The sequence below is a fragment of the Ixodes scapularis genome, unplaced genomic scaffold (assembly GCF_016920785.2).
Source record: "Ixodes scapularis isolate PalLabHiFi unplaced genomic scaffold, ASM1692078v2 PGA_scaffold12__126_contigs__length_90152505, whole genome shotgun sequence".
NCBI lineage: Eukaryota > Metazoa > Arthropoda > Arachnida > Ixodida > Ixodidae > Ixodes > Ixodes scapularis.
This window is the reverse complement of record NW_024609838.1, coordinates 8,096,631-8,111,817: the sequence shown is the minus strand read 5'-3', so window position 1 is coordinate 8,111,817 and position 15,187 is coordinate 8,096,631. Positions and strand designations below refer to the sequence as shown.

Sequence of the window (15,187 nt, the reverse complement as noted above, 5' to 3'; positions counted from 1 at the left end):
TTAATGTTTGGAGAGCTGGGATGTTCCACGGCGCGTGGGCCTGGACTCCTCGGCGTCGGCGTCTCCCTCGTCCTCTTCGATCTCGTCGGCGGCCGGACGCCGGGCGCCCTCCTTCTTGGCCAGCGCCACGTAGATCTGGTCTAGGGTGGTGTTGCTGAGCAGGAGCTCGAGCAAGTTGAGCTTCTGCTTGACCGTCTCGGCCATGGCGAACAGCTCGCTCCAGGGAAGTCCGATGTCCGCCATGTGGTACTCCAGGTAGCACTGGGTGGGACGCAGGCAGCGGGTACAACCACCTTTTTAAGTATCTACTCCGGCAAGCAGCATAGACACGCGAGCCCTGGACATGCCACCATAACGAGTCAGTTTGCATTGCGACCAATAAAGGAAAATTCATATATATATATATATATATATATATATATATATATATATATATATATACTTGAAAACGAGTATCCGGTATGCGATCAATTAGGGCTCGACGTTGATTAAACTTCTAGCATGATTAATCGTCATTCTTTACTCGATTAATTCATCGATTAATTTTTCTCCCTCATTCCCTAAAGTTTACCCTTCATACAGGTGTCCACGTCTGAGCGGTGAAAGCGTACTTTCTTCTTTTGTCTCGTCAAAATCTTACCGACAACCCCGTTAAAAAAATTTGTCGCAGTTGAAGTATTTATCGATTCATCGGTAGGATAATCGATGAACTGCCGAGCATTAAAGTCAATCCACGTTCCTTTGCTGTTGGCGGCTTTGTTTCTATCTGTGATATGACGACCAGGAGTATCCTTTGCCAGTGTGTGCGAGAAAGCACGTTGGAAGCTGGGAGTTACCCCGTCCCTCGAACAACACCGCCAAAGTTGACAGTTCGATGTTCCTTTTATGTCCATCAATACAAGGAGAATTCGTCACACTCAAGTCAGCGTTCGGTCAGCCCTCGAAGGTTGGCCACAACGAAGCTTTGGTTCGTGCACGTCGCCAATGGTCTGTAACAGTGCGAGGACAGCGGGGCAAGCAGGGAGGTCTTCCAGTTGTCCCGCCTCCACCAAAAGCTTCGTACGCTCGCTCGGGGGCTTAAAGCGTGGACGCACAGCCAGAGCACAACGGAAGGCAACAAACGCAACCAAAAAACGCCGCACATGAAAAAAAAAACAAAAAAACTTTGCTTTTACTGTGTCGGTGACTATAGAACTTTCCAATGTTTACAAAATCGCAGTCCTGTGTGATTTTGCCCTGTACGTGCGTGTTTGTCGCTTCGGAAAGCGAGCAAAGCACGCGCCATACGCACGAACATTCAAGATGGCAGCGGCCACACGCGCCCTCCCGTCGCTCCCTCTCGTAACGTCATTAGCTTACGAACAAGTTCGATGGTGTTTGTAATGAGTATGGTGGAAGCTTGAAATCACTGCGCTCTGGAAGCAGCACTGCCAACGCCGTCAGAGTTGCAGTTCTTCCATTCCTCTCATTTCCGTCCATGAGAAATTCTTGGCTGACGTCATAGTCAGCATTCGGCCAATCGTGGAAGGCCGACCACGGCGACGCTTTCGATCGCCATTTTACTTGCTTGTCTAAGCCAGTAGTCCCTGCGGTTGCTTACTGTAACGTGATGGTCGGTTTCGGTTTCCGAAGGTTATGAACTATGTGCTTATTACATCTACTCGGAAATGAGTAATTTTGCAAAAACCACCTGCTACAGTCTAAAAATACAGCTTCAATTCGTGGAAAAAAAAAAATATTCTCTGCATGGGCTTCGTTTGGGTTGCTGCGGAAAGGCAGTGATCTTTCTTTTTTTTTTTTTTTTCCTTGCGAACGAAGCCGGAATTGCGTGGAGTTAGGGAGGTTGGTCTTGCATAGCTTGAATGAACAAACAGTGCGAAAGAAAACAAAGGTCTAGCAGGAGGAGTACACAAACAATGCGCTGGTGGCACCTGAAAGTTTACTCCTGCATGAAACAGCAAGTAAAAAGTACAAAAAGTTGTGGTGGTGTTTTTCTTCCTCTAATCCTCCCATTTTTCGTGCCTTTTTTTTTTTCCCTAAACACGTTAACAGGTTTTCTTTAAAGCTGGCGCATCACTCGTACCCAAAAACAGCGGCGTGTTTCGGACAACACGCTTGACTACTGCATGACAAAATCAAACACCCATAACCCCGATGTCATGTATTCTAGTCGTTACGTAATACAGACAGCGTTAAAGTTATAGTGAACCGAAATTTAGATTTCAGAAAAAACAATGCAGGAGATGCAGGCGGGATGTTACAATCCCTACAACAGTACTAGTAAGGCGATATCTCAAATGGACGGCCGTATTTTGGAAAAAGAAGTCAAGATTGAACCAGGCCAACGAGGCGCGTGACGTCAAGATACCCAGTTTCCTCCTCTCTTCGCTTCGCTCCCTCAAGGCCTCGAGACGGAGAAGGTGCGAAGCCGTTCCCTCTCCTTCTCGGAGAAACATGACGTACGGTCATCCGTTCGAGATATCGCTGTAGGAGTGATGTTTTGGTGTTTGTAACATACCGTTGCACGCTTTTGCCGCATGTTTTGGGGAATCCAGATTTCGGTTCAGCATGCCTTTAAACAAAAAAGGAGTATATAGCCCACCTCGTACGACTCCCTGAGCTTGGTCTCCGGAAAGGTGTTGACGATGGTCCTGAGCAGCTTGTTGGTGTAGTCCAGGTCGTCCTTGTACTCCACGTGCGTCTTGACGCACATGGTGTAGCCCTGGGCGTACTTGGCCTTGAGGTGCGCGATGGTGCCCAGGCACTGGAACTCGCCGTCGATCATGATGGTCACCCGGTCGCACAGGAAGTCAACTTCGTCCATGCTGGATGTCAGACAACGTTGGAAGGTCATCACTGGCCAGAGGTACAGGCTTCCGTTGACACGTCAAAGACCAAGGCCATCGTTAAGACATCCAAGACGCCGAATAGGCACTAGATCAATATACAATATGTCACCCCAAAACATCTGCACGTTTTATTATTATTTTATTTTTTAACATGAAATGTGCTTTAGCGTGTTTTTCGTAAAGCCGTGGCCTCTGACCTCCCATAATGCAAGGCGAGCTGTGTTGCATTATGATATGTTACAGACCACCACAGTAATGCAGTTTCTCCGCTAAATTTAGCGGACAAGTTGAGTTGGTGTATAGGCGTGTGACATCCCATAATACAACGCGCGCAGCGTTGCACTATAGGACGTCACAGACGAACGTACCAAATCAGTTTCTCCTCTAAATTTAGCGGGGAAGTTGAATTGGTGCATAGGACACGAGAAATCAAGTCACGGGACGTCAATTACCCCGCTAAATTTAGGGGAAAAATCAACGTCCCTAGGCCTACACACTCATTCAGTTTCCCCGCTAAATTTAGCGGGAAAATTGACATCACGTGAACTGATGTCACGTTCTCCTGGAATGTTTTACGTATGGAACACAATTGTTCAGCAATTATCCCTCCAATTTTTTCCCCTAAAAAATAAATGACGCATTGCGCCGAACGCTGTTTCTCTGTCCAAATACAAAGCCAGGGATCTGAACCAGATACTAAAGATTCCAGTGATGTGATTGCTGCGCCATTTGCGCCAAACTGCGCCAAAATGCTTACCCTGCTGCATCCTGCTGCCTTTAACCAAAACGTGAGGAGTTTGCGCAAACATGGTTCCAAAACCTAATTTCACTCTAATAATACTGAGAATATAACAGCTCAAGCCTTGCTACCCCGTCCAGAAATTTTGATTATACCCTCGAATAACGTACTATTCGATTGCACATCGATAAGAGATTGGCAGTACCGGGAAGTCTCAAAATAATTCTCGTGTTCGTGGTCTGTTCTAGAGGGTTAGTCTCGTTGATTTCGCTTTTCCACGCGAATTGCTGTACTGCAGAGAAGCAACAACCGCAATGCAGCAATGCGATTTTGCGTGTCTTCCTTGGCCACAGCGCACCCACGTGCTAAAAGGAAAGCGCCCCGCCAAAGCGAGTTGCAACACAATTTCTGAACACAACTTCGGCTTGTATGATAGACTGCGATATCCTTGCGGTACCTCTTTCCAATTCGAGATTTAGCGAGGATACTTCGGTATGGAAAGAATATTTAAAGGCGTTCCTTTGCAGGTTGAATTCGGTATGCCAACTCCTTTGTTTAGTTATCCCCTTTATATGGATGCCGTTTATTAAAACTAAATTTGCAGGAGCAGTGGACGAAGGCTAGGGAAAAACCTTAACGAGTTCGACGAGATTGTTGTTGAGAAGGCACACTGATCGTTCGCATGCCCGCTTTTTTGTTTCGACGTTCTACACGCGAAATTTAATTGATGTTCATAATCAAATGATCATTGCTTTGTTTTTTATATGAATTATACACTACAGTTTTTGATTACAACATCTAGGACTAAAAGAAAACAATAACTTAGGTGCCCCAAATCATGGTATTCTATCATTATTTTGGTGGGATCCAGTAGCTAAAATAACCATTCACAGCAGTACGTTAAAATTTCAGAACGTTAAAAATTTGAAAACACCAGTTACGATATTTTAATACGATAACGGTTAGTTCTTAAACTTTCGCATCTGCTTCGAACCACTGCAGCTCCATTTGTGCGGAGTATGAGCATTTGGCGATGCGTAGTTTATTTTTGCGGTAAAAAAAAAAAAAGAAAACCTGAAAATTTTTAAAGACTTCGTGTACACCTTTCCAGGGCTTATCACACCGTCCAGTCACTGGTCTGTAAGCGCATGCGCGGTGCCTGATATTTTTGAAATGAGATCAACTTCGCATGCTCAGAACGCGTTCACAGTCGACTAAACAATGGCGGCGTGCAGAAGCCGACTAATCGTCTATAGCAAGACCTCATGCAGGAGGTTTTTGGACCTTACGTCTGCATATTCCGTGTCTTTTGTTTCTGGTTCCTCTTTTACATTTCATGTGCGTCCCCAAACAACATTTTTTTTACAGTTATTACAACAAGATAGAAACGGACAGGCATAACTCAAAAGTTACAGTGGCGTACGTCCCTATCTTGAGGAGTTTACACGGCTGTCTGCATTCGTCAAAGTATTATGTGATTTCACTTCTTCGAGCGCCTGGTATCTTTAAGTTAGGTTTATGCAAACAAAATCAACAGGGCAAATCAGTACGTACGCAAATCACTGCGTGCCTATACTCTTTCTCAAGAGCCACTTTCGTTGTTTTGCGTTTTGGGTGATATGTCCCTAACAGCATGATAACGAGTCAAGTGCCTCGGGAAACATTTTAATTATTTGGAGACATCATGTAACAGTCCATCATCTATCTCCTTCAAGAATATTCTCTTCAATGAGCAATCACTGTAAAGTGAACGTGAATCTTTGAAATCGCAGTTTCAGCGCCTTCAAAGCATTACAAAGACAAGATCCAGGCGAGGAGCAAAATAACTCGGTCAAGAACTCGGAAGTAGCTCCGCCTCCAATACGCTATCGTTGACTCTCGCCGGCCTTTGGCTCCGTGCGGGACCAAGTGTTATCAAAGGCAGAAAGCTCGCGCTGAAATTGTACCATCATAGCCTCCTCTGTGCTCACAAAGCCTGGATGTTCAACGACAGAGCCGTAGAGTGCCCGGTCGCAGATTTGGAGCGCGAGGATCTGGTAGCATAAAGCATCAAAGAGCCATTTCTCGGGGAACCGAGACGTCAGCGCACAGCTTTTGCAACGGCGAGTACCCGAAACACGCTTGTTCACTCGGGAGAAGTGTGTTTCGGCGTCTCGCCGCAGCGAGGCGCTAGTCACGTGGCTCTCCTCTCATCCGTTGTCATCCGCTCTATTTTTCTTTTTCCCATTTCGGCGACCGATTTTCGTGGCAAGCTGCCAGGCTTTGTCAGTATATAAAAGGCTAAGGTACCATTTACTGGGAATTTTAACTTGTCCCTAGGCCAATCTGCATACCTATGAGATGACATGACGATAGCCATGCTGGCCGTGGCCTGTAGACTCTTGAGCGAGCTCCACAGCTTCTTGCGAGACACCACGTCCACCCCCGTGGTCGGTTCGTCCAAGAACACGACCGGGGGCATCCCGATGATGGCCAGGCCGATGGACAGCTTGCGGCGACATCCGCTGCTGTACGTGTCGATTGGGTCGTTCACAATCGACTCGAGGTCCACCAGATGAGAGAACTTGCGGACGACCTCTGGCACGATGCGCTCTGGCACCCCGCGCAGCCTGGCAAACAGCGCCAGCATGTCCCAGCCGCTGAGCTGCTCCAGGAAGCCGTCGTGCTGTGGACAGTAGCCGGCGCTGGACTGCCACTGCTTGATGTCGGCGCGGATGGAGGAGAGGCCGTGCGAGGTCTTGAGCAGGGCCCGGCCCCTGTCCGTGGTCAGGTCGCCGGTGAGCATGCGAAACAGGGTCGTCTTGCCGGCGCCGTTCACGCCCAAGATGCCAAAGATCTCGCCCTGACGCACGCAGAACGTGGCCGCGTTCACCGCCAAGCCTTTCCGGAACTGCAGTCAGACGGCGCGCAGCCAGTTGCTGTTTTAGAGAGATGCTCGAGACACGGGAAATAAACAAGACAAGGGACGGAAAACACATCTGGACCTCAGGGAAGCGTAGAAAAAAGGCGGAAGACTCCTCGCTTTATTATTCAAATACGAATGGCCAGATTTTAAACCATTTTGTCGAATTTCTGGAATTTTGGTACAGCCGAGTGCCCAAGTGGATGATAGAAAGGGCACCCAAGTTTTCGGCGGTTAAATGGTCACGAAAGTGGATAAAAATAATGTAATCTTATAAGAGTCTCATAGGTTGTAATAAATTTTGCTCAAAGTATAAATAAAAATAATAAAAATACCAGAGAACATGTAGGCGCGTTTGTGAACTTTTGACACCTCGAAAACCAGAGACCTCGGCCTCGGGTTTTTAAGATGTCTAAGGTTTCCCATATTAAACTGTAAAGCAATAAAAAATGGCAATAGGGCACTTATTAGGAGCTACACTACATTTAAGTATATAATAGCATTTTACTTTCACGTCGACTTCCACAAAGGATGCAAGTGCGAGCGGGTAGCTTTGACTGGTGCTTCCGTTGCACAGGAATTTCTGAAATCGACGACTTCCCAAAAGCAAAGACCGGTAATCGACTTTTCCACTGTTAGCCCGGTTTATAATTATTTGTATTTTGTGATATTCCAAAACAAAAATGCGTGACGTAGATCATAAGTTTAGCCTAATCGTCCCAGGACATATTGAAAACCGCCGTCAGGTAAATATTCAGCCAACAATGCGAGCGAACGTGTCCATAAAAGCGCTTATAGGCGTTTACAAGCAGGTACGCCTCAAAAGCTAGTCTGTCCACTGTGGATATCAAATGCTTTCTATGGGTTCCAGACTGGAAACAGTGGGCCCACCATAGCCAGGCTTGACTACCAGGCGATCTGCACACGCCAGCAGAAGGACGGCTGCACCCAGAGGCCGTACTTGCAAACGTCTCTGGCAGCCTCATCATGTTCCCGGCGTGCTGAAGGTTGAGAAGCACGCCGATTTATCGCCCCTTCGCGACTTTAGAGCCTCGTAGAAGCGGTCTAGAAAAGGGGCAATATTGATAGAAGATTTATAAAATTGGTGGCATAAACCGCTGTCCTATTCAGCGGGTTCATCCTAGAGCCGTATATGTAGAGAGTTTGGCCATTCGTTGGGAAGTATAGGATACAGATGAGGGGGCGCCATTGGCCCAAAGCGGGCTGGGCGTGTTCCAGAGTGTCTTCAGAAATTCGAATGTGGCCACCCAGAAGCCAGAAATAGTACCCTGGCGGTAGTCGCGAGAAACAGACCTGATAAGTGCATCGGAGTAACTCTCTGTGACTGAAAATATGGTGCAGGTGATGCTTCAAGCACGGTCATCCAAAATCATGGCAGTAGAGTGCGACCAGCAAAACGATCGACATAAACCGTACGCCAAGCGCCGAGGGCCGGGAATCTGCCGTCCGAGCGGTCACACTCTGTGCTAGCAAAACAAAGTTGAGCGGCGCATTCGTTTCTTACATCTTTCTGCATGATCATGATCGAAACATCACGTGCACTCTACTTTCAACCTTAAAGGGTTACTTTAACTCTTACGCGCTTATTAAAACGACCAAAACTGTTTCTTGCTATCAACGCTAGGGGATTCTTTTCGGCTTCTAGTTGGCCAAGAGAGCATAACAAACCCGCTTTTTGCGTCTGGTGCACGCCCTGGCTCTACCCGCGCCTCCCATTGACCAAACTCTCTCTATACACGGCTCTGGTTCAGCCGAATCCATCCAACCATTCAACCGGTTATCGCGCATTAGGGCTGTGCCACTCGGCATGCCCCTGTACCTTGGACAGCTCCAAGACTGCGAGCACCTCGTCTCGCAGCTCGTGGCTGGCGATTAGGCTCCGCACGTGCGTCTCCTCGCGCACCAGGTCTTCGTCTTGCTGCGGCTGAGGCCAGATCCGACGCCGGTGCACCTTGGCCCTGAGGAAGGTGCGGAAGCGCCCGTAGCTTCCGGAGTCCCGGTACATGAGAAGCACAACGAACAGCAGCGCCTCGCCGATCATCACGAATGCCTCGATGAGCGCCGTGTAAGGGAGCCGCACTTTGGGGATGGCAGTCTTGTCAGACCGCAGGAAAGCGGCGCAGCAGGTCTCCGTGAACTCATCCGCGGGATCCTGCTGGGCGCTGGTCCCCCCCTGCTGGCGATGGTCGCTTTTCGTGCCGCACAGCTGGTGGTAATGTTCCAGCGTCACTGCGGACCCATAACGAAGGTCGCGGTTGGATTAATACCGCCGACTCTTTGATCGAGCCACAGCTAGGATCCGTAAATATAAAGAGTTACTTAAGAGCGCCGTACATACGCCCCTCCCTCTTTTTTTTCTCTTTCTCTCGTCAAATTTTGTTGCTGGATCGACAGAATTTTTACTGTTTCCAGAATTGAGAAGTCTCTCGAAATGTTCGATAGGTACTGCTCCAGTCTTCGTTAGCAATGATAGATTTTCAATGTCAGTGCTGTGACTCACGAAGTTAGGGCTACGATGCCGCTACGTACTATGCTTACCCAACGTAAACGGAACACGCGAAATTGTCTTTCCTCGTGCGAGCGCTACTTTGGCGTCAGCCGAGCAAAGGTTTCATGACGTAGCTAGTGCCGCGTGCCATGGCCAGAAACCTTCTCCGTACTTCTAGAAAATTTGCGTTTACTCTTACCCCGAGCAATCGACGTACCCAGCTGTCACGCCGACACGGCGACGCTCGGTGCTGCTATCTCGACGCTCGTTCTTTCTTTTGTTTCTTGAAGAAGTTTGCCTATTTAACCTTCATTTTTAGTCTTAAGTTGGTCGATTCTTTTCCATCTATGAAACAATAGTCTGTTTCATCTTCCAATGAACCGCAGCGGACGCTACGTGCCATCGGAGTGAATCGACTGTCGTGTGTGTGTCATGTGACCTTCAGGAGGGGCTCATAGATTATACTTTCACAATGCTGGATTGGATGGGATAACTCGTAGCATCCGCTGCGGTCCAGCGTAAGATACAACGGAGTATAGCGGTTAACGAACTATCTGTTGCGGTCAAGGAGCCATTGTTCAGCTTAACCAATGGCCGGTCTCAGTTTGTAATAGCTAATAATGCTAGTTATAATCCTACTCCAGTTGGCTGAGGTGCACCCCAAGGTTCCGTCCTGGGACCCCACCTATTTCTTATTTATATTACTGACCTGCCAACTAATACATGTTCATCTGTGAGTCCTTTGGCCGATGACTGTATGATTTATTGTGAAATTAACAGTGATTCTGACGTCAATCTTCTCTAGTTTGATATTAACCGCGTCTCTGAGTGGTGTCATTTGTGGAACATGAAACTTAATACTAACAAGTTCAAATATATGGGTGTTTCTCGTTGTGATACAGAATGTCCATCTTATCATCTAAATACTCACTCTCTTGAGGCCGTATCATCGTATAAATATCTGGGCGTGCATGTGTCTTCTAATCTGTCCTGGAAACTTTACTTCGACCATGTTGTAAATAACGCGAATCGCATGCTAGGCTATCTCCAGAGAAACATTTATCTTACGCCTACTTCATTAAAATTACTATAGTTTATAAAACATTAGTTCGCAGTAAATTGGAATATGCAGCTTCAGTTTGGGATCCAGGTAAGGAATCTTTTATTTCAGAATTAGAATCAGTTCAAAACCGGGCACCTCGTTTTTTGCTTTCCAGCTACCATCGTACATCTAGTGTGACTGCAATGAAATCATGCTTATCATTACCTCTCCTTTCGCAGCGTAGAAAATCGTTTCGTCGATGTCAGTTTGATAGAATTCATCATAACAACCGGATTCTGAAAGAAAGGATACTAATAGCACCTCTATTTGTTTCAGCACGCATTGATCACCATCACAAAGTTTTCATAACTCTTTTATTCCTAGCACCTCCATGAGAAAACAGACACTTCGCGTGTTCCGTATAACTTTGGTGTGCCCTGCACGAAGGTAAAGCTTTCTAAAATAACTCGTTTTATTCCCAATTGATTTTATTAGACTTTTGGCTTTTTATTTATTATAGCGTCGTTATCCGTGATCTGAAAACCACCAGACCGCAATTGAAGTATTGGCTGAAGCAGTTCGTCGTTTGTAGTCTCCTGCATCTATAATTCTATTACGTACTGGGCCTTAGCCTCCCCGGTGTGAGACACTCAGTTCAGTGTTTCATCGCGGCTCTTATTATGTGGATTATTATATAAACACTATAATATATTAGACTGTTATAATATTATTTGGTGTTAATTTAGAGGCCGAAGGGAAGGATTCAAATCCAGGACTTTGGGCGAGTTTCTGCTTAAACTTGGCCTTATTTCTTTGGAGGATGAGTACATACCAGGAAGACGTACATTTTCACGCAAGAATTGGTAAACAACTCAACCTATTCTTGTGTCTTTGTACTTTGAGGTGATAATAGCAACACATACACAGTAGAATAAGGAACATCTAAGAAACGGTGTGAACACAACAACATGTCGCATATTGTAGCCCTCATCTTGTAGATATAAAGGAAGGTCGGAGGAAAGGTTTTTTTTTTTTTTTTAGAACATACTGCAGGCCAAAGACTGGCCCAAGCAGGAGTGAAAAGAACAACAAGTAAACTTCAAATAAGCACTTTTGAAACCAAAAATAAAACACATCGATATACATATTCGAGGCATATATCAATAAATACAATACAAGAAAGTGACGTGCAAAGTACTAACATGCAAAGTTTCTATACAGAAAAAGTAATCACGTTTAAGAAAAAGAACTAACCATGGCATCACAAAAATCGGCAGCCTCATGTTAGCACATTTCGGTATATTGTTCGATTAAGGTGAAGCGCTCTTTGAAATAAATTATGCTTGCATATTTTGCCCGATAGCTGCCAAGTGGTGGCCATTTCTGTACACCGACTTCGGAGTCCAGCGGTCAAGCGACTCACTCCTGCTGCAGATGCGGGACTGTCGGCCGGCTTCCATGGTCCTGATGAAGGCCAGGACGAGGCTGAAGGACGGGTGCACCGTCAACAAGGGCCGTAGGGAGGGGACATAGCTCCAGCCGCTGGCGTCGGGCGACAGGTCGGTGGGCGGAAGGGCGATGAAAGCCACGGCTGCGATGCCTGCGGGGACGCCGTCGGGGCTCCAGAGGGTTCCGGCACTCGCGAGTATCGCTAATCTTAAAGACCGACGACCAGTTCGCGCTTTCCACCTTTCCCTCGCTTCCTCCTCTCCCCCTTTCACCCTGTCCACCGTCGCCTGTTTCCTCCTACCGCATGATGAGGAGGATCTTCTGCCTTGCAGAATCTCGAGTCTGGTCGTCGGCCTTTAAGCATGGTTCACATAGTGCGGTGTTGCTACGTGCGATTTCGCAGTTGCAAACGTCGCTCGTACTAAAAAAAGAACGATTGGCGGATTTTGAGGCGTTCTTGAAGATCGCAGCGGCGAAGTCGCAAGTAAAATCACACCGTGCAAATCGGGCTTTAGAGAAAGCCATGTCTTTTTATGCTTTTATTCTCTGGGAGGTGTATTAATTACACTCAGAAGTGCCGCATCTTTCCGTACCTGGCAGAGAATCTTTTCACTGTAAAAAAACGAGGCTTGCGGCTGTGTCGGATGTGCAATATAAAAGAATCCCAATACTTAAGAACTGTACCCGACAAGTACTTTTTTTGTAGAAATACAACGAAAGCTGACCGCCCATGCACTCATGCATCTTGAGCGCCGATCAAATTCCGATGTACACGCACGCTTCACCACTTTTAGATTATCACAGATTATAGCGCGTAAGTATAATTATAGTAAAGTCATGAACAAAATGAGGACTCCAAAAGATTTCGTTTAACTATACTGAGCTTTATTGGTAGCAGAATTATTAGCCACGCCCTCACTGTCTCGTCTAGATTCCCTTGTCGAACCTGAAAAATTAACAAGCTTTCTTGTGAAATCGCATACCAATCGTCTCGTAGACGGTTTAAAGTATAGAACCAAAACTAATCCGTGGTTTTCCAGAGCTGTATGCGCGACCATAAAAAGAAACGAAGAATAGACGCTTTGAAGCATAGACGCTTCAAAAATAAACAATTTTATAGATGCGATGTGCAACGGATATATCTATGGCGCGTTAGATAGCATTCGATCATTCAAACCTAAAGGTGCTAAGCCTGCAAGACCAGTTAATGGTTTTGGCTGGCACACCGCTCAAGCTAACTCCTGCTTGGTTCCACTTTGTTTGAATAGCTTTGTCCCGGACTCGTAAAAGTGTGAGTCTCACTTCCAAAGAAGCAGACGATGAGCACCAGGGAGAAGCAGTTGGCGGGCGAGTGGGTGACGAATGACAGCAGGTACGTCATGGGAATGATGCACAGGCCGTACGCCGCCAAGATGAACACCATCGGGCCTGCAGCACGCCACGCAAAGTTAGTGGACTTCCATCGGACAGGAAATTGAGTGTCACAAGATTATATGTGAAAACAGTATCTGCATTTAATCGTCGGCTTGCCTATCATCGTCCCAAAGCCCGTCTTTTCGGGCGTTATCTACACAACTTTAATCTTTTTGTTTTTTCTTCAACCACGCGTTAAAATATTTGCTGAAAACTGTTCCGGTTGCACGAGATCCTAACAACGGCCTCCAAGAGTTTCGTCATCAGCTTCCCATTTTCAAAAGTGGGGTGTTGGCTGGGGCACTACAACGTACGATTTCCAGATTGCCGAAATTACGATCGCGTGCGTGCTGTTCTTCTAATACACTAGTTGCACCAGCCGGGATGACATCTTTAAAAAATGTGTACCGGCTCATGCAGTGGTGTCAGTCTACTTGGAGGTGGTCGAACACAATATGCTTTGGGGCACGCTATATTCATGCACCCGTTAATTGATTTAACGTTACACTGTACCAAAAAGAAAAACACTCACGGACACGGGCACACTAAAAAATAACGCAGTCACTCGGCGCCTCGACCCACACCTCTTGGGTTTGTATTGGTCATCTTTTCCTTCTACTCGCAATGACTAACTCTTATTTTATGCACTAAGAACGAGAGGCCAATCCATAAATTTTAAAAAAAAATTTTTAAATGCCAAAATTGTTTTAAGAATAAATTTAAGAAATGAAAGTTTAAAAATGAAAAGTACTAATGAAATCTCACTGTTGCTGCCTAAAAGACCCACCCTATGGCCCAATATTAAACTTTAATTTTTAAAAGAGTTATAGATGAGGCTGCTGACACACCTGTCATTCCGTCTTCCAATGCTTGCTGCTTCTAAATTTCCCTGGTGACTTGGTTGGGACTCTTGGCTAGCACAGTACACTTGTTTAAAACCGTCGAACACCCGCAGTCCCTATAGTGTATTCCTAAATCTAGCGAATTGGCGTTTGCGATGTTGTTCTCATGCTCTCGAAGGCGGTCATTTAGACGCCGTCCAGTCTGTCCTATGCGCTTTTCCCCAGAGGAGAGTGGGCAGGAATAAATGGCATATCCTAGACGGGAATCAAAGTTCGCTCTGTGCTTTTTGGAGCAGCTCCCTGCATTACGGGAAAACGAATTTACCTTTTTGCACTGGCTACTGAGCTTTTTTCGGGCTCAAAAGGCTGCATCTACATTAACTTTATTCGCTGCACTCTTAAAGCTATGAGAGAACTCGTGCACGTATGGCACTGTCGCCGGTCTTCTTGTCTCGTCCCTGAAGTTTTGTTTCACGCCTCCACCTTGCTCGATCCCTTTCAGGAGCCTTTCGACCACCGACGTCTATAACAAATTATGGTATTCTGCGCACTTTAACCTTGCGACTTGCCCGTTGAAGCTCTTTTGAATTGTGTGCTTGTTTGACTTTGTGATTGAATTCTTTAGACAGATCCACACAACGCCCCTCTTTATAAGTTTGGAGTGTGCTGAGTGAAATGGAAACAGCGGTTTTGTTTTTATTTCCCCGTAGGCTCATAAGACCAGAACGCATTGTTAATACTCCTAGTGTAAGGTCCAAGAATATTCACTTGCATTTGTAAGATAATTGTAGTAATTGTATTTATAAGGGTATGGTAGTTTTATAATTTTTTTATTAATTTTTCAATTTTTGGATCGGCATCTCGTTCTTGGTGCATAGAAGAAGAGTCGTTCATTGTAAGTAGAAGAACAGAAGCAATAAAAAGCAAGAGTTGTGAGTCAGTGCTGAGCGACTGTGTTATTCTTTAGTGTGCCTGTGTCCCTGAGTGTTTTTTTTTTTTTCTTTTGTTGCGCTCTAACATTAAATAACATGAACCACCAACTCGCCATGTCAGCAGTCCTGACAGCACCCAGTCAAGCACGCAGCACCAAAAAGTGTTCAAACTTCAAAACCTCCGCGCTAATTATTTCTTTTTTTTTTTTTAGAATTATTGACCACACATCAGATGAAGCAAAAATATGTCTAACAAAGTCCTGAAATTTCATGCCTTAAGAAACGCATAAACATTCTGAAAGCTGAGTTCGGCTGCTAGCCTAGAACTTAGCTTTAATACTTCAAGTGCCCCACGAAGTTATGAGTACACGAGACCACTTCAAGACGCCTGTATAATAAAACAGAAAAAAGTAAAACCTTAACTCTTTGTTGTTGTTGTTGTTGTTGTCATGGTTTTTTTTTTCGTATGTTTTTCTATAGTTTTTCCATTCACCATGTTTCAGTACTGTA

The 15,187-nt window shown here is 45.8% G+C and overlaps 1 protein-coding gene across 1 annotated transcript in view; it reads right to left on the bottom strand.

The window, feature by feature from the left end:
- The window catches only part of LOC121048137 (phospholipid-transporting ATPase ABCA3-like), a 45,778-nt gene continuing 30,591 nt past the window's right edge, over window positions 1-15,187 (bottom strand). Inside the window, exons 15-18 of the mRNA XM_040504140.1 lie at window positions 8,331-8,740; window positions 5,922-6,478; window positions 2,603-2,825; window positions 1-261 (exon numbers count right to left, since the gene is read on the bottom strand). Coding sequence (XP_040360074.1) covers window positions 1-261; window positions 2,603-2,825; window positions 5,922-6,478; window positions 8,331-8,740 — 1,451 coding nt within the window. The remainder of the gene's footprint in view (window positions 262-2,602; window positions 2,826-5,921; window positions 6,479-8,330; window positions 8,741-15,187) is intronic.